This window comes from Colias eurytheme, chromosome 24 (genome assembly GCF_061535395.1).
Source record: "Colias eurytheme isolate Ceu_HAF_F1 chromosome 24, ilColEury1 Martin Lab GWU primary, whole genome shotgun sequence".
Classification (NCBI taxonomy): domain Eukaryota; kingdom Metazoa; phylum Arthropoda; class Insecta; order Lepidoptera; family Pieridae; genus Colias; species Colias eurytheme.
The window spans coordinates 4,691,033-4,711,569 of NC_143003.1; the positions used below are offsets into that span (position 1 = coordinate 4,691,033).

At 32.8% G+C, this 20,537-nt stretch overlaps 1 protein-coding gene across 2 annotated transcripts in view; it reads right to left on the reverse strand.

The window, feature by feature from the left end:
• siz (Brefeldin-resistant Arf-GEF family protein schizo) overlaps window positions 1-20,537 on the reverse strand; it is a 182,867-nt gene that overhangs the window by 35,582 nt on the left and 126,748 nt on the right. Inside the window, exon 1 of one of the 2 annotated variants that reach the window (XM_090115940.1) lies at window positions 2,504-2,675. The exons of the other annotated variant lie outside the window; for it this stretch is intronic. Within the exon in view, the coding sequence (XP_089972066.1) occupies window positions 2,504-2,586 (83 nt within the window). The 5' untranslated portion in view covers window positions 2,587-2,675. Of the gene's footprint in view, window positions 1-2,503; window positions 2,676-20,537 lie in introns of those variants that run through there. 2 annotated transcript variants of the gene reach the window in all.

Consider the following 20,537-nt stretch of genomic DNA (forward strand, 5'->3'; position numbering starts at 1 on the left):
CGTCGTTGGAATGAGATCTTTAAACTATCGAACGATCCTAGTACAAATTGATTAGACCAGACATCTCCAAGTTATACTGATTTGACCTCGACTCGTTTATATACAATCATCAATTCAAACATAACAAACATACGTGAAGTCTGATCAAAGCTACAGACACCATGTGCCACATACGATGATGTAACTACAGTATAAACAGGCTTCACAAATCCGGTGTTAAATGCAACCATTCAAAATCCATTAGACTCTATAACTTGAAATTCTAGACTGTTCCCGAAGCCAATATTAATAAAATCCGAACTAGCAAAATCCACAGTAACTTTCGAACACCTATGAATTCTGAAGTGCGGAGTTTCAAAGTTAAATCAAATGTGAAGTGTAGAGGAACGGTTCCGATAACACTCGTACGGTTTACCATTCGTGATATTTTTTAGTTTTCTACCGACATGTACGTACTTGTTTTTTGACGCCATACTGTGTACTTCGCAAACGTTATTCCAGCAGCTTTTTTTGGCAAAATTAATTTGCAAAAAATGGGAATTTTCTTTTCAGTATATAAATACGATGTTTTTTTGAGGTTTTGTTTTATAAATGCATATTCAAATAAATACACTACTACGATATTATAAGAACAAAATATATACTTACAAGTTTTCTAAACTATTTACCTCATAACATACATTTAGTTTTCAAATTGAAATTGTGCACTTTAAACATTTACTCTACATATCTGCTACGCTGCAGCTATATGCACATTATATTAATTTTCACTGCATCACTCACAATAATATACCTAGTAGATATTCATTCACTCACAAAGAAAATAAAATAAAGGGTAACACCAAATTTTAAAGCGAAACTGCCTTAAAACCATTGTAATGCAGACACAATGCAATTGTACATAATTGTACATAATAACCAACTTTCCACACTATTATTACTTTCATAATATAACAGAAACGCGGGCTATTGTGAAACATTTGGGTATAATGTGAGGCATAATGCCCATATGCAAATCGCAAACGACGCTAGAAAACGTACTGAAATAAACATAAATCGCCGTTCGAGTCAAATACCTAATTAGATTTCGCTCTAACCTTGCAATGGCATAAATCGTAATATAACCCTTATTACGTGAAACATTCGTGTCATTCTTGAGCAAATACACTGCGAGTGATACCACAATAAGTTTTTATGGCACAGATAATTTCAGAGATAAAGCTTGCCAATTAATTCCTTCCCCTTTATTGGAGCGGCGCCAGAACGCAACCTTGTAGAACACCCTTAAGTGAAACAGTACATATGTTCCCGTTTGTAAATTAAATTTCTCTCTTTATGAACTTCGTTACAGTTCAATTCTAGGTCAAATGAGAATACGTATTCCCGAGCAGGTCAGGTCACCGGGATTTCATAATTATAAATAAAAAAGATGAGCACTATCAGGTAAAATGCTAGAAGAAAAATTTTAACGAGGATGTTTATTTAAAATTGTGTTAACATTTTATGAATATTTTTGTGTTCCCCGCTGTTGGATTGTGTGAATACAGAAGCGTGAGGGCTTCACGTCTCGAGTGTATTTGTCAAATGAAAGGAGATGTCCCATTGTCACGGAGGGGCGGCCATCTATTCAGTCGCAGACTTGATTAATACAGCTGAATGCACCTCGTTGCAGGAATGACCCAGTTTCTGAAAAAATGGTTATTAAACTGCCCACGTTCGTGAGGGCGAGATTGCCTGGTTTAACGAAATAGGTTGCGGTTTTCGTTTTTAACGTTTCCAATCTGGATTTCAAATTAAAAATATTGTATTTCTTTTATATTTTAGTTGCTGCGGTGTAACAATCAGAATCTCTTGTATTTGCTCTACAGTTGAAACTAAAAAATATTCTATAATATAGCCCTTTCTACGTTGCAGTTATTATAACGCTGATAATAAAGTGAAGCAGTAAACTAAACACATTTCAACATTCATAGAGCAAAAATATGCCTCGGTTTGGTTTAGTTATTGAATTTTGGATCCAATCCAAATTATCGCAATAAACTTAGCAAGCACAATATATTCAAGTGTAGACCCAAATCAAATCAAGACCTAAATACGGTATAACTAGGTCACACTCGGTTTGGGACTACAAATCAAAACTTGGTGAATTAAGTAACTATTACATTACGGCCCGAGGGTATATCAATTTACTAATCGAATGCTGTATATGAATTTGCAAATATTAAGCATCTCTATTTATTGTTGTGCTCAATCGTTTTATACATGTTTTATTCCATTTGTTTATCCTGTTTTTTAGTTTATTGTTCTTAGCATTATTGTTAGTAGATACGACGTAAAGGTTTTCTCAATTCAAAATTCAATTAAGATAAAAACTTTCTATATAAGTTGTTTAAACACACCCGAGCTAAGGCAAAGTGTATATATTCCTGATTTTCTTCATCCCCATACTTATCGGGATTGTTATTTCTTATACATAGGTATCTACGTAACACAACGTTCTTACCCGTAATCTGGCTTCTGACAGAACCAAGACCTGGTCAGCTTCGCCGCTTCCAGCAGTACGCCGCCGAGATCACCGATCCTCATGCCACCGCAGCACCCATCGCCCTCACCCTCACCCACTAGCACTAGTTTAGACTCCGACTTCGCCACTTTGACCACTTCACTTACAACACCAACAATATCTCATTTCACTTTATCATTTATATCGTTTATATCTCTTCGATTATTTACATCAAGTTCATTACACGTAAATGATGTATTGTCAACGTTTCATTTATTACTTTCACTTAATTTAACGTCTTTCCTTGTATCATTGACCTTCAAACAGAAAATTACGTTATTGATATCGTTACCATGCTAAAAGTAAAACAAACAGTGGGACATAAAGTATTCAACCTTGAAGACATTCACTCGATATTAACGGACAATAAAACTATCCTATAAACTTAATTGTGAAACGATTATACTAACAAAGATATTAAAATGAAAGACTATACAAAAGAAAGGAAAAGCGTGAGCAATTATAATAGCTCTTAGAAGACCATAATTTCTGCAAGTCATACACAATTTGAATAACAATGTGTACGTGATAGATGTAAATATTGTAACCTGATTTTATGTCTCATGTGGATTATTAGAAACTATAGAAATCGAACAGTTCATTGAAGTTAAAATGGACAGCAATTGATTGATTAAAAGTGAAAATCTTTTGAATAAATGAACAAAACATTTCTAACAAATTTTGAATACTTGTATTTTGTTTCATTTAAAAAAACAAGACACAACATGATTACATGCAAATAGCAATATTACTCTTGAAAAAGACAATATTCACACAATGAAAAACCATGATGTCACTGCTATCTTAAAATATGGAAAACCACAGTTGAACATAATGTGAATTGTTAATGAACCACTTAAAAGAAGCTAAATTAATCATCAATATGATAGACATCGTGACAAAATTACATAAATAGACTTTGTTTATGTACATACATCGTCAATACAGAGAAAAGGAATGAATTACGGGACACTCTTTTCATAATCAATTTGCAAATGATGTACCTATGTACAACATAATTACCTACACGAGAGAAACAAACCCAAAAACGCAAACACAAACAAAATCATGGCTATCCAAACCGATAAACAAGCCCTTGACAACAGAATATCTTCATTAAAACGTTACCAGAAAAACTTGAATTAATCAATGTTTTCCTTAAAATAAGGACCCTGACTCCTGAGTACACAAAAACGCAATTTACCAAGCTTCTGGAATGTTCCTCAATTAAATCGAGTATTAAATTCGATTGTACCGTTTCGAGAGGTATCAGAGGATTGGCAGTGTAATATTTCTTAGCTATATACGGTTTCAATGTCATTCACACGACACCACTTCTTGATAGTTGTATCGAGTGTCTGGCCAGTGTCAGATTTGTGTATTATAGGATTAGAATGTGAACCTTTTGCACCTGGCCGGAGACCTATCACGTTTGGGCTTTTATGTGTAAATTAAGTAGATTAAATTGCGTTGTTGCGATTAGAATTTTACATTAATGGTACAATTTTGTACACTTAAATAATGTATATATTATCTAACACGAGTCAATTTGTATATAATAAGTAATTGCTTGGATAAGAACATTTTACAAAATGGATCTATAACTGGATTGTATAATATGTTACATGGGTACCTAAAGTGTTCATTTTCCTGTATTAATTAGTAAATAATAATTACGTGTATAATTCTGTTATCACCAACATAAAATTAAAAGTGTAAACTCAATATCCGGGTTCATCCAAACTACCTCATTATATAATAATGGCTAATTAAGTAACATATAATCATAATAAAATCGAAATTAAATGGCGTCTCGCGTAACTAACCAGTTTTAGTATGGATATTATAAAACGAATTAACCTTTACTAACTCCCATAATTACAAATTAAACATTTCTTTTTCACTACATAACATAAGAACATGAAAGTTTAAAACAATTATATCTTTTAGGGCCGATTTTTCAATGCTTGGATAAAACTTATTCGTCGAATAATGTATAAAACTACCATTTTAAAAACGTATTGTAATTGCCCGTATTTGACAGTTTACGTGACATTTTAATATTATCGTGTAATACTTTATTGGACGGATAAGTTTTATCCAAGCATTGAAAAATCGGCCCTTAACCTAATATTTTAACACTTGGAATGGTCAGACTGAGCATAAAACACAACACATTATGTGAAAGTCACTTTAATTCTAAATCTAGACAATTTCCCCATTACAGCAATAACACGCTGCCAACATCTTTTTTATTCGACCACAGGCTAAAAACTCTATTAAACATTTAAAATGAATCTAGACTAAACTCTTACTAAAGCATCGCTAATCGTCGTTTTGTTAACAGACAGATTAAACCATAGTGCATTACACAAACAGAAGCATAAATTGAGCCACAGACTATCGAAAGTCCAAGGTCACAAACTCGCGTCAGCTGATTTTTGGTCTTATTAGTTGACATTTCATTATCGTAACGCGTTTCGCTTTTTCCGTAAACAAGATTGATATTTAATTAATGTTTTTTTTTTAGAGCTTATTTTTTCCTTTCATTTTAATTAAGTAGCATAATATTTTGTACTGTGTACAAGGCTATAATTATTTAGTTTAAATATTACAAAACGGAATTTTGGCACAAGACTACTATGATATTATTTAATAAATCGATAAATATAGATACGAGTGTCAACAAATATTCTTTATTTGTTCTCCTCTTTAGAACAAAATGTAGCAGCTATAAAATGAGTAGACAGATTATATAGTAATTCCAGATGTTTCCATAATATCTAAAGTACTTTTGATAACAATACCATAAATTGAAAGGCAATAAAACAACGCCTCGATTAAAATTCGATTAAGTAAAAGTTGTATAGAACAAATATAAAACTGAATAGTTTGCTTGTTTGCTTGAACGCGCTAATCTCAGGAACCACGGCTCCGATTTAAAAAAATATTTCACTGTTAGATAGTCCATTTATCGAGGAAAGTTATATATCATCACTCTAAGATCAATAGGAGCTGAACAGAGTGGGTAAAACCGCGAGGCACAGCTGGTATTACTTATATTACGAGTTAAGGTGAAGGTAGAATACAGATCTCTTGCTGGCCTTCATTAATCACTTGTAGAATGCTTAAATTATTAACTTATGCGATTTATTTTATATCTTTTGAAATGTTAATTTCTATTGAAAAAAATATATTATAATCGAGAAATCACGTTCAGTGAAATTTTTGAAATACATTTCAACAGGATATTTCGTGAGTAGTTATTTTATGAAAGCGTTATTTATTTCGAAGATTTGGAATTTTTACGAATCATCTTATTAGCTAGTGCGAGAATCCGCGCAGAGGTCAATGAAAGTCAATAAACTTACGAATAAATCAAAGACAGCCTTGGCAGCTTCATAAAACTTCAACACATTTGATAGTGAAAGTATTATTCTTTATTATCGTAACTTTATGATTTGTTTCTGTTAGATTTTTTATATTTCGTAACTTTAATCAACAATTTAATAACATCTGGCTGCATTTATAATCAATTAATTAACACTAATACATTTAAAATATACTATTAAATTTATAGTTTATATAAAAAAACGCGAAAGTATATAATCTGTGGCACACACAAACATAATCAAGTATCCAATACTGCTGAGCGGAGATGTCGCCGCCTTACACTGAACAAATCCAATTAAAACCCACCTTAATTGCCATGGTATTAAAACACAATTTTCAATACCGTTACACGTTTTGAAACGATCACCCGAAAACAATATGTTCAGTTATGAAAAGTAAACAGCCTGTAAGGAAATACGAATTTTTAATTTTACGTAAATTTATGTTACCACTATATTTCTTGACTTATTGACTAATTCTGGGCTTTCAGCTACCTACATATCAAATTTAATTGCAATCAGTTCAGTAGTATTTGCGTGAAAGAGTAACAAACATCCATCCATCTATCTTCACTAACTTTCGCATTTATAATATTAGTATGATATTTAAATTAGATCGAATTGATCACAACAATATAAAGACAATGGCCTTTATACCATCAATATCACAATTGCAATTAAAATGTAGACAAAACTATTAATACCTAGTCATTTATTATATTAACGAGAATCGATTTGAAACTAATAATAACAAAATATAGATACTTATCTACTTTCACTATAACCAAGTCATCAAGATTACAAACAAAATTAAGATAAAGCCTTGACCACAAACCCAAGGCGAAAGCAATTAAAAATAAATAAATATAAATCGTTACAATAAAAAACGAATCTGATACAAGGCACTTTCGTGTGTTATAATGTATGCAAATTGTACGAAATAGATTTATTCCACTTTATAGCACGTAATAAATTACTTAAGCGTTGAATAACTTTGCGAATTCTGTTTTTAAGTAATATATGGTAATATACATAATTCATGTTGACTGATTTTGTGTAGTTACATATGATTTTATATTGAAGTGACCATTGTACGTGAAGAAGATTGATATAATTTGATTTTCGTGAACTGCTCAATACAAAAAATACACGTTCGAAAATCTCTTTAATATTAAAATAATCTTGTGATAAATCTCAAATTTGTATATTAATAAAGAGAGAGAATGGAAAAAGAAATCGCTAATAACAATTACTATACACATAATTAGATATATTAAACATGAATATCGCTAGGGAAAGTTGAAAACTATGCAGAACCCGCGGCACGTTATTAAACACGGCTTATCATAATAAATAGCCAATAGCATAATTTCATACTACGGCATTTGGTTAGCAATTGTTCGAAAGGGAATGTTGTATTACATTCACAGTCTTTATGTAATTGACTTGATATATTTCCTTATTAAATTACAATTATTACAATACTTTTAATGTTTATTGTAAAGGAACTAGAGCACATCAAATATTGTGACACAATTAACGATTAACGTTTTTTTATAGTCATCGAGACATTTACATTGACAAATGAAACTTAAATTCGATTGCTCTTGCGGGATCACGGGAAGCCGAGAGGTTAGGGCATCGCCTTTGAATGGGGAAAGACGCGGGTTTGAACCCCGCCTCGTGATCGAATTTTATCTATTCCTTAATAAAAAATATATATTAATAAAGCATTTGAATGCTATAAAAAATCAAATATCAAAATCAAACTTGATCAAAACTAAATACCAAAATCAAACTTAATCAATAAACTATCTGAGAACATAGTGCTACAGTAACGCTATACATGAGCCGGCTATTCGTAGTCAATCTATTGTTCTACCAAGAATAGCTGTTAAGCAAGTGAACACGGGATTATTAAGTTATATGATGATAGTGGATTGTTCAATGTATGGCCTAGATGAGATGCAAATTACACAGTACACATTTATGATTCTTAAACTTGAAGAAAAAATAGTACTGTGAATTTTGTGAGGGTAATTGGAAGAAAGAACGGACAAAAGTAAAGAAAGAGAAATTGAATTAATTATTTGTTCAATATCGAAAATAACATACGCCGGCATAGCACCCGTAACACCGCCAGTGTTATGGGTGACCATTTAACATCAGGAGGTCATTTATATAACAGAAAAAGTAATAAAGGGGCAGGTCCCTTTGATTGCTCTGTTATAAAAAAGCCTCTTGCATATTGTAATGAATGTAGTCTTTAAAAAGAACATAAACAAAAAGATATAAGAATATACCAAGAATACATTCTAACCATCTAAACACTAGCTGCGCTCCGCGGTTTCACCCGCGTGGCTCCGCTCCTGTTGATCTTAGCGTGATGATATATAGTCTATAGCCTTCCTCGATGAAAGGGCTATGTAACAGTGAAAGAAATTTTTTAATCGGAACAGTATTATATAGTTCCTGAGATTAGCGCGTTCAAACAAACAAACTCAGCTTTATAATATTAGTATAGATATACTGGCACCTACCACATATAGGCGACAAAGTACCAACCATCTCACCTTATAGGGTGAAGAAAGCAGCAATCAGAGCGAATCTGCGACGCATCATACGCACGCAACGTAGAGAAAACGTGTACAAAACGACAAGATGGCGTCAACAGTGTTACCAACAATCGTGATAAAGATATAAAACTTTATTGTTGGTGGAAAACGTGCTGCCAATAAAAGTTAAATCGTGTTAGGTACGTTTTGGTATTGTTTATTAATTATAGAAAATACATATATGATGGTGGTAGATTACATGAAGCGTTCAGTTTATAACTTAAATAACTAAATTTTAAATTAACCAAAAGAACCCATTATTTAATCGTGATTATTGTACTGGCTATTCTCGTCATTTACCGCAGTATTTTATTGCATTACAATCCATCTCTAGTATACCGCTATCTTTAGAACCTGAATGCATTTTAATAAAAAAAAAAAAGCATTCCTCAGTTCTATTCCCAGTCCATCAGAATCTTGCAATCAATTCGAAATACCTTTGCAAGTAGCTTTATCAGCATTACGATCATTAACATCACTTATAAATATTCCTCAAGTGAACATTTTATAGCGTCCATCATTTTTTTAGTATTAATAGCATCGTGCACGCGATAGTTCAAAGCGAATTGATTCTATATACGTTACCCACCTGTTGAGTTTACAAGGTTACAATGGCTATCAAGTTTACTGTAACCAGTATTTTATAAATACTAATTGCATTGTTAAGATTTTTAACATTTCAATGCCACCTACATTATTCCAACTCGACAAAGATATAAAACATTAATAGCAGAGGACCTAATATAGCGCCTTGTACGACACCAATATTCATAATTATTCCGTCCTTCGCATTTGAACATTTATAACGAGTGTAAGATGAATTTAACAATTCTATTCAAATAAATACATTAACGAACTTTTCACCGTAATCGTAACACGTTAGGCGTCATCCCTCCACCTAATTAAGAATAATGGCCCTTTCACACTCATCATACTTCATTGTTTTCGCACCACGTGTACAATGTAAATGTGAGTCGTAACAGTCGTGTGAAGGCGCCATTGAGGCTTGTGTAACAATGGCCGCGTTTTGGCAATATCCTCTATTGTCTGTGATATAACCACGGGTCAGTTGGAACATTTGCGCAATATTAGGGAAGTTGCATGCATATATTTTATTGTCGCTGGCTAATTGTAATTTTTAATTTAATTGTGCGCGTAATTAGTATCTTATTTAAACCTGATATAATTTTCATCTTCTACATTTTATTAAGATAAACATCTTTATATAAAATTTGGAACATTTTGAATCAGACATCGTTTAATTTCAAATGAACAATTAAGTAAACCGTGTTGTTAATAACAATTTAAATGTAATTCCTTACATTGCCGTTTAATATTCAATACCCGATAGCTTTGAACGAGCTTACAGAACCGCACGTCCGCTCTCTGTGGCCGCTGACATAGAAATGAGCACCTACTGACCCTAATCTGCGTACGCGCATAATACTGCACTTGCAAATTGATACAACATGTTGATTTATTTGACACCTTTCAAATAGACTGGGCGTTTGATTTGTATTGATGCTTGCGCAAAATTAACAACGCTTAGAGAGAGGTTACTGACCTTTTATGTATGAGTAATAACATTTTTATTTTTACTAATCTTTTGTTGTTTATTTAATTACATAAAAACAACGCATGAAAGGAGAAAGGTGTGCGTCGAAAATAAATATTTCTCACGACTTCTAAACGCGGGCTTTGAATGTGCTTTTCTAATAACAAAAATCAACCAATAATTTTTGTTCTCATCTTTTCGATATTTGCGATATTTTTATCACGCAATCTTATGACAAGTAACAAGTACCTAGACTAAATAAAATATATTGATAAAACTCGAGAACTTGTTCCGATACGAACATTGCATGTGTGTGACATATCTGGGACGGGTTGATTCAAGTAGGTAATATTAAATTGAAACATATAATAATGTAAATTATTAAAAATTAGGGTATTCTAAGAATCAGTACAACGAATACCGCAAACTGCACAACTTTAAGATGTATAAAATACGTTGTAACTTGTAATACATTTATTTCGCAATAGTTCTAGAGATAAATATTGGTATACAATTTGCAAATCTTAAGTAGTGTCTCAAGTGATAACCTAAACTTATCACATAATTATTTCGTTTAAAAACCAAACTACTTCGCATTCAGTTTTGATAACAGTAATATGATAATAAACTAATTTAAGACCACACAACCAGCAAAATCGCGAGCAAAATCTCGATCAAAATGAATATTCAAGCCATTTACAATTCGTTCTGTGACTGAATTGTGACGCAACACCATTGCAAGTCCATCGCTTATAATAAAACAGCTTCGTGCCACCCTTGCGAAACAGACCTTAAACCAGAAATAGTTATATTTTACAAAAAAAATATTGACTTCAAATTATCAGGACTGGGCCAAATTTAAATGGCTTTCAAAAAAAATATCATCAAAATAATAGCTTTACCTCGTCGAAAGTTCTGAGATAACAAAAAAAAGTTCGAATAGAATCTTCTCCTCTTTTTGAAGTCGGTTGAAAAGTGGTGATTTAGGAGGCTTTGCGAAGTTGTCTACATGAATAAAAAAAATTCTTTTTTTACGGTGAAGACATTTTGAATACAACTAGACATAAATAAAAATACTATATCAAATAGTTTCTCACTAAAGTGTACCATAAAATGCATACTTGGCGGGATAGTAGTGATTATACTGCATATTTTCTGGCCCTCGGTATTTCTGTCTCTAGCCACCTCTAGCTAAGAATGCGTACTATCAAGTACACTATGCTATCTACTATCAAGTAAATATCTCGCAGGAAAATTGTATTATTTGGCCGTTTACAAACGTTCAGCATTTTGAAATATGTCGAGAATTCGTAATCTGAAATTACTACACAGAAATAGGAGCCCCGCGACGCGGGGTTTTGTCGGCTCGCAACCGTCTTTTTGTGAACGTTTGGACAAAAGTAATCTTCAGCATATTACATTGCATTTACATCAAACGAACATGGAGCTTCATCTAGAGCAAGAGCATTCTTTTGTGATCTTTTAGATTAAACGATACCCCGTATTTAGTGTTGTTCAGTATTAGAACATTGCATAGAACGCACTAAGAACAACGAAAGAATGCTCTACGCCTGTTTACACTAAAATAATTTGACATAGTGGGGTTAGATTGAGCATTCGCTCGTTTGATGTAAATGCACCGTTACAAAATGCCAAGCGTTTGTAAACTGCGAAATAGTACAAATTGCCTGCGACATATATATTGTATATATGTAGTATCTATGACATTGCAAGCGCGCTAAAACTTTCTCCGACTCTACATTATCGACTCTACATCGTGTTGCGATTTACCATCGCCATATAGTTTCGAGAAACCTGTTAAGATGTTTTTTTTTGGAGAGGAAGTTTCCTTAGTGTTGAATTACTGGTTTAGAAATAGGAAAGAAATAAATCATTACTGCATAACTATATGATATTTTCAGTTATATTAAACACAGAGAGTCAAGTCAGAGAGTTTAAACGATAAACTTAATAATACCTTAAAATTAGTTATTTTAATGAGAGAAACCATATCGTATAATCTCTTTAATAACGAGCCGTTAATTTAAAAATAATCTCCTAACGCATTATTTAAAATTGTTAATTTCCAACGAGATAGAAATTCAAAACTAAATAACACTACTGCAATAAAATAATCAGATCCACGTATCCATTATCTTACAGTTAATAGCAAAGCATAATTATATAATGCTAAAACTGAAACATCTTGACAAGCCACAGTCGACCTCCAGGGGTCAATGGCGCAACCTTCGCCACCCAACCTCGTGACTTGTTCCTTGTTGCATCTCATCTGTAACCGGTTTGTGCATTTGTTTAACCAGCTAATAATATACGCTTTAAATTCAATTGAATTTGTGAAAGAATCTCGAAATGATACCCGTTTACGCTATCTCTATATTATATACGCTCTAAGTAGTTAGTAATTAGTATATGTATATAGAGTCTAACATCATTTTTATTTATTACATATTTATTCTAGAAAATGTGATGAATTAAGGATACCTTGCTACTGTTAAAGTGCATAATAATCTGATTTTAATATAATTTATCAATTCATGCAGCAATTAGAAACTTTTAAGGATAATTTATAAGTACCCCACGCAATTCATGCTACCCGTACTTAAATACAAAAAAAAATCAAGGAATAAGTAGGAGTCTATATTCAAATTTTCTACACGAGTCGCAAACACTTCTTTATCAAATTCAATTGAACCCACCAATTTAACACTTACTAAAAACTGATAAACAACAGGTTTTGTGTAACACGGTAACAAACTGTTATCGTCGAGAATAACAACAGTTATTAACCCGTTGACTAGGCTATTGAACTAAATATAAAATTCACATCGCATTACAAAAGGATATAATGAACAATTAATGAACTCTTTATAGTTTATACACACAGTTCATTAAGATTACGTACCTATATTTGTTTATTCACTTTAACATGAATAACTAAGAAATGTTGTTTATGAAAGGCTCAAATCACCTTGTGTGTTTGTTTTTGCTCCTGGTCTATGCATATTTGTAGAATTAATTGTATTCAATGATTATCATATTATTTTGCTTGAAATTATAACTCATCATAACATTAAAGTATTAATTAAGTACATACCTACTTTCATGTGACGTGTTATGAGACTGCCTACTTAGGTATAGTTACTCATACCAGTATCTACCTTTAGTTTATTCGTTTTAATCACCGAGCAAATAACCAAAAATGGCAACCCATTATATCCTAAGGCGCGGGACATATACAAGCGGCGCGGCGCGCATCGGGCGCACCGCGGGCGCGCTGCCGGCGCGCTTCTTGTGCTAAAAGAGATTAACATTAATTTGAAAGTAACGATTTTGTTTTGATAATTCCTTGTAAGTAAATAGCGACGATAACCCCACGATTGCAAAATATATATCTTTGTTGGAAATGTTGGAATTTACTTGGAAAATTTTATAGTACTTTTAAAGTAATTTTAAAGTAGTACTGGTGTAAAGATGGAAGAAAAGAAGGTTAAAATAACACAAAATTTATATTGTACTAGCGGTCCGCCCCGGCTTCGCCCGTGGTACATATTTCGCAATAAAAGGTAGCCTATGTTCTTTCTCAGGGTCTAAAGATTATTTATCTGTGCCAAATTTCATCAAAATCGGTCCAGTACCTAGTTTATGCGTGAAAACCATACATACATACATACATACATACAAACCTTTCCTCTTTATAATATTAGTATAGATAAAATATGGTTTTCAAACACAGGTTTACATTTAAACCATATAAATCTTATCATTAAAATCTCAGTTCAAAAGTATTTACAGTACTGATCATTCATTCCACAATATTATTACAATTACAAATAAAAAAAAACACAATCAAAATCAGGATTATCTTTATTTCTGACATTGTAAATACATGGGAACTTTCATTATGCTCTTCTTCATTTTCACTTTCCCTACTGCCATCACCTGTGTAAATCATTTCATCGATTAATTCAATTCACCTTTAAAAACAAAACGAAGAAGGGTATGTAATAGCAGCTCTATATAATTCCACACAGAGAGAACACATTTTTGACTGACAGGCTACCGTCTCCTACCACTCGATTTGTTTTTGATTGTGTATGACCGTGAATTGACCTCTATTTGGATGCGATGGGGGAAGCGCGCCTGCGGTACGCCTGCGGTACGCCCGCGGCGCAACCGTGGCGTGCCGCCTCGTCGCCTTTCCAAAATTCTTTCATACAAAATGTATAAGAAGGACGTGGTGCAAAACAGATTCAAGAGGTGCGCTTATGGCACGCCCGCGCCCGCGCCGCTTGTGTTTGACCCGCGCCTAAAGGAAAAGTCATCGTTTCACACGTGTGTAGATCAATTGTAAAGGTAAAATATTCGACAATGGTTCAAAAGCATAATAAACAAACATTCATGGCTCTATTTGAAAACGAAAGTATACTCCATTTATCAACGAGTATGATGCAACATAGCCACCAATACCCGTCGACTCCAACAATTAATGATTATGAATGCTCTTTGCATTTCTATGAGACGTCTCATAGAAATTTGCACGGAGCTTAGAATTGGCGAGTTGCATTTTGAATGGTGAAAGGATTTATATTTTTTACTCATATACGCACTCTTCATAATAAAAAAAAAAATAAAAATCATTTATTTGTTTCATAACACAGTGTAGTACAATAAGTTTGAATACAGTAAAAATTGCATATTAAAATAACGGGCACGTAATTGAGATACACTAGTCCCCACACTAGGATCCCCTGTGTTGTGGGAAACTAGTCTCTTCCGTTGTTACAGAAATATATTTTGATTTTTTTTTTTTTTTTTTTTTTAATTTAAGACTATTAATTATTATACATTGCAGTGTAAGAAGTACTTATAAAGAAACAGAAATAAAATACTTAACAAACTCCAGTGTATGAGTGAGTGAGTGTGTGTGTGTGTGTGTGTGTGTGTTTTATTTTTCACTGACAAGCAAAGCTTCAGTTTCACTATAATTTAAGTTAAGTAAAAATTGTTCTAATTTCTTTTTAAAAATATATATTGATGCATTTACTATATTTACATGTAATCTTTTAATAAACTTATTGTAGAGGAAAGGGCCCCTATAACTATAAAAACGTTTGACAAAATAGGTATTACATTTCGGAAGCGTGAAGTTGACTCGTCTTGGGGCTCTTGATATTGGTGCAAAGGTTTGCTTTGACGTTTTGTGAAACTTTTGTGCAGTAGCCAGAATGTAAAGTTGACGGACTGACAGAACTTTTGCGTCGGCGTATAGTGCAGAAGTAGCGTACCGAAAAGGTTTCTTGTAAGCAACTTTGAGTATTGCCCGCTGAGCGCGCTCAATTTTAAGCATCAGGGTGAGACCACCGCCTCCCCAGACTGAAATGCAATAAGAAATAATGGATTCGCAGAGTGCTTTGTAAACTAGTTTTATTGTATGGGCATCGGCAACTGAACGTAATTTTTTAAATATGTGTATAAGCTTTCTAATCCTGGAGGACAGTGTATTTATCTGAGGTTCCCAGGAAAGTTTGGAATCAATAATGACTCCTAAATATTTGATTTCGTTAACTTCTACAATTGATGGACATGCACAAGAAGAAGAGTTTGTGCACGAATGGATTCGAAGATCTAGCGTCGTAGGTGGGGCAGAGCGACTCGTTATACTGAAACTAATGAATTTAGTTTTGTCAATATTCAAGGTTAAAAGGTTGTTCTGTAACCAAGAAGCGACAGTAAGAAGACCATTTTGAGCTACAGCTTTTACTTCATTCCAAGAGTCAGAATAAAAGACGAGAGCTGTGTCATCCGCAAAATAATATAAGATTTCTCAATGGAACACCGGTAATAAGAAGATATTAGCTACAAATTTCTAAGCAATTAACTACAACAGGTCAGAGTAAAGACTAAAGACACTTCAGAACACAATATCATCATGTCATGGTCATCGACGTCTAACAATTATGTAACTTCCAACAAAAATGATCCAATACAAAACCATAAAAAGAATGTCGTTGTACATCCATACTTAATATTATAAATGCGAAAGTAACTCTGTCTGTCTGTCTGTTACTCAATCACGCCTTAACTACTGAACCAATTTGCATTAAATTTGGTATAGAGATATTTTGATACCCGAGAAAGGACATAGGATAGATTTTATCCCGGAAATCCCACGGGAACGGGAACTATGCGGGTTTTTCTTTGACTGCGCGGGCGATGCCGCGGGTAGAAAGCTAGTACATAATAAACATTTTATAACCATGACTTAACATTCAATCAGAAATTATCTATCCGATAAATAAATATATAAATAAAATAAATCTGATATTCTTCCAGTTAAATTATTTATGAGCTAGACATAATATAATACCGAGTCAATCAGTAATCGAGCATATTCAATATTCCATCACTAACCATCGATTATCCGCTTCTAACAACCAAAGCAAATGTTATGTAAGACGAGTCGTGCATGAACAATGTACAAAACGGCTGTATCGAAAGCGATGTAAATTGCTGCGGTTAACCGCCCATCTGTGTAATATGAGAAACTGTACGGAAGTGATCTTGCGGTGTTCCCTTGACTTAATGAAAAAACTAATGGCATTGTGAGCTTTGTATTATGTAACTCTATAGCAATCGTAATAGGGTATAACAGGTGATAAGAAAAAAAATTATAGAGAGATAATGTCGAAAATATTAATAACAGTCCTACTAATATTATAAATGCGAAAGTAACTCTGTCTGTCTGTCTGTTACTCAATCACGCCTTAACTATTGAACCAATTTGCATGAAATTTGGTATAGAGATATTTTGATATCCGAGAAAGGACATAGGCTACTTTTTATCCCGGGAAATAGGATAGGTTTTATCCCGGAAATCCCACGGGAACGGGAACTATGCGGTTTATTTCCTTTTAAATAATGAGTTATAGAAAATTCCTTCATAATATAATTAACTAGCTTACCGCCAGCGGCTTCTCCCGCTTTGTCTTAAACCTAATAAATTATATACTAAAACATTCCTCTGGATTCACTCTATCTATTAAAAAAACCGCATCATAGGGACAGAGAAAGCGACTTTGTTTTATACTGTAATATTATGTAGTGATTATTTCGAATTGCTCCGTCCACCTAACTCCAGATGCTAATTGAGTATCTTTACTATTAATTAATTCTCTGACTACTGTATCAATAGATATTTGATTTATATTTGGTTTTATACAATAAATTAAATTCCTTTATCTAATCTAATCCTATATATAAACACGGTATGGTACAATAAAAGCAAAATTCTCGTACATACAACAAATGTACCGTATACGCGATCAGTATGCACGCGCACGGGCGGGTCACCCGGCGCCGCTCGCTGCGATCCAGTTACTGTGGAAAGTACGTAAGTTCTAAATTGAGTATTCACGCCTTTGCTCTCTGTATGTGACTGATCAAGCGTATATAACGTTATTAAAAATGAAGCTGCACTAAATTCAAGTATCGTCCAGATGGCAGATATAGGAATTAGTGAAACAAGAACGGTTTAGAAAGGCTATAACGACAAAATACTCCTCTGACAAATTATAAAGACTACTAGAAACGTCATTTAAAGCTAACAAGGAATAGAATCTACAACATACTGTCCTAAACAATGCGGATCACAAATATCCAACATTACACATACCTGTACTACAATTTGCAGATCAACGAAGCCCGACAAATTATTGGTAAAGTAATGTTATTTAACTAAGGGCCGATTTTTCAATGCTTAGATAAAACTTATCCGTCCAACAAAGTATTACACGATAATATTAAAATGTCACGTAAACTGTCAAATACGGGCAATTAGAATACGTTTTTTAAATGGTAGTTTTATACATTATTCGACGAATAAGTCATTGAAAAATCGGCCCTTAAATCATTTAATTTTACACGTGTAATACCAACATATTACCCGTATATGTCAACATACATTCGATGCTCAATTCAAAAGGCAAACAAATACGTCCCATTGGCGGTCAGTCCATTGTGCTGGTGACTGACACACTCGCCGACCCCTGTCCAAGCACATTTACTAAACATTGGCTATATTGTCTCAAACATGATGTGATACGATCAAACAGCCCACCTGTCTTTTATTACTGAAATTTATAGCTACTAAATGATAAGCCAGAATGACAAACAAATTTTAAAACATCTCCAAATCAGCTACATAGACGCACATTCAAAAATTCTCGCATCTACCAAAATATAATAGAAAACAGGAAGTTACGCAACCAAATTCTCACTCTTTCTTATACAAAACATTAACTTATTTATAATTCTCCAAACTTTATGACTTCCAAAGCTTTATAGCTCTTCCAAATGCTTAAGAGATAATACTAGACAAAAGATACAAGCCAGGAAGCAGATGCAACAATACGTCTATTCAAATGACTTGCAATTAGCATAATTAGACGATTATCATCGCGCCAATCAATTGCTTCACTTATTGTTCGCGATAGTCACCCACTTATCTACTTCCCATCGTAAACTGGCGAATAAACGAAGGCATTTGTAATAAAAACGTGATAGAGTATAAATACTTTTAAATACGCTTATGTATTGGCTACTCCTGTATTTTTGTACATAACAGACTCCTTTAGAGTTTAGACAGAATTTTGACCAACTTTAAATCGACAGATTTAATCCAAACTTTGTACACTTATCAAGGATCGATGAAAATAAAATTTCATTTTTTAACTATATTTATTATGTTATTTCTAGCTATGATACAGCTATATAATATCTCAATTGATCGAGGTACTACTACTAAGTCTTTCGTATGAGAGACATTTTTTCTACATACCAAAATCTAGTTACTATCTATAAGGTACCTGATTTTCTTTTACGAACCAAACATTAGTTACGGTACCCACTCTAAGAATACACTGATAGAATATTAAATCAAACCACTTCAATTCACTAGTTCCTCTTAGATTTATTCCTTGATACAACTTGAAAAACATATATGTAATAGAGTTGAGAAAAATAAACACAGCACAATTAACAGTAAAATTTCTACGAAAAAACTTCGCTTCATCACGTAACAGAATGATAAATGACTCCATTCTAACAAAATAAATAGATCCATCTAAATTGTATCGTCTCAGAATAACACTGTAACTTTAATTATGAAATAACGTAATTACAAGCTCGGAGGCATCTTCTAATTTCTTAGTTTCATTTTTAATTAAAGTTTAAAAAAAATACGTGAGCCACTTGTGTTATTATTTTTAAATCTAACAATAAAGAGCAAGAAAATCGACGTCAACAGTCAAATTAAATAAAATAGCACAGACATTGTTTCAGATTTTTTAAAAAGATTAAGATTTATTTTACAAAGAGTGCTTTTGAAAAAAACACAAAATTCCAAAGAAAATATAGTAACATTAATAGTACAGACATTCTTTCATATTTTTTACAAAGATAAGTTTTATTTTACAAAGAGTGCTTTTGAAAAAAACACAAAATTCCTAAAGAAAATATAATACCATCATATTTCTTATTTAGAGCAAAAAATACTATACAAGTACATTGTACAATAAATATAATGAAATATAATTGAGCACAAACATAATAACTTGTAATTGTTTCTAGTCAATTAACTTCAACGCACGCGTTGTTTCTTCAAATGAAATACTTCATACATTGTATTAACAGGATTTTGTTATACAATTGAAAACGATACCTTTATTAAATGATAAAAACTGATTAAGACATCACAGTAGGAAAAATAGCAATTCTGCACAAAACTACCTCATCTATTCAATAATATAATAAAGCTGAAGAGTTTGTTTGTTTGTTTGATCGCGCTAATCTCAGGAACTACAGGTCCGATTTGAAAAACTCTTTCGGTGTTAGCCCATTTATCGAGGAAGGCTATATATCATCACGCTAAGAACAACAGGAGCGGAGACACGCGGGAGAAACCGCGAGGCGCAGCTAGTCACTTATACAATTTCCCAGACGATATTTTATAAAAAGGGACGTAAAAATTTAAACAACAATCTACACCTGCAGGTATCAACTACCAAATAAAATATTTTACATTAAAAATTTTATTTAAAAGAATTTCGTAAAATAAACGGCCTCAACCCACACAACGCCCACTAAAGTTTTAAGGGACCAAAAGGTCAATTCACTAACTTTTGTATAAACATTGAATCATACAATAACTTGCCAATAATTGATTTGGAAATATTGAATTTTGTTACAGTTGCCAATGAAAATATGTATTATGATTCCATCGAGTATATAGTTTACTGGGTTACCGTTTCCCAGTAGGTAATATATTATTATATTCTTGTGATTGATTTTATGCGTGTATTATAAACATTACAAACAACAGAAATTAAAAGAAA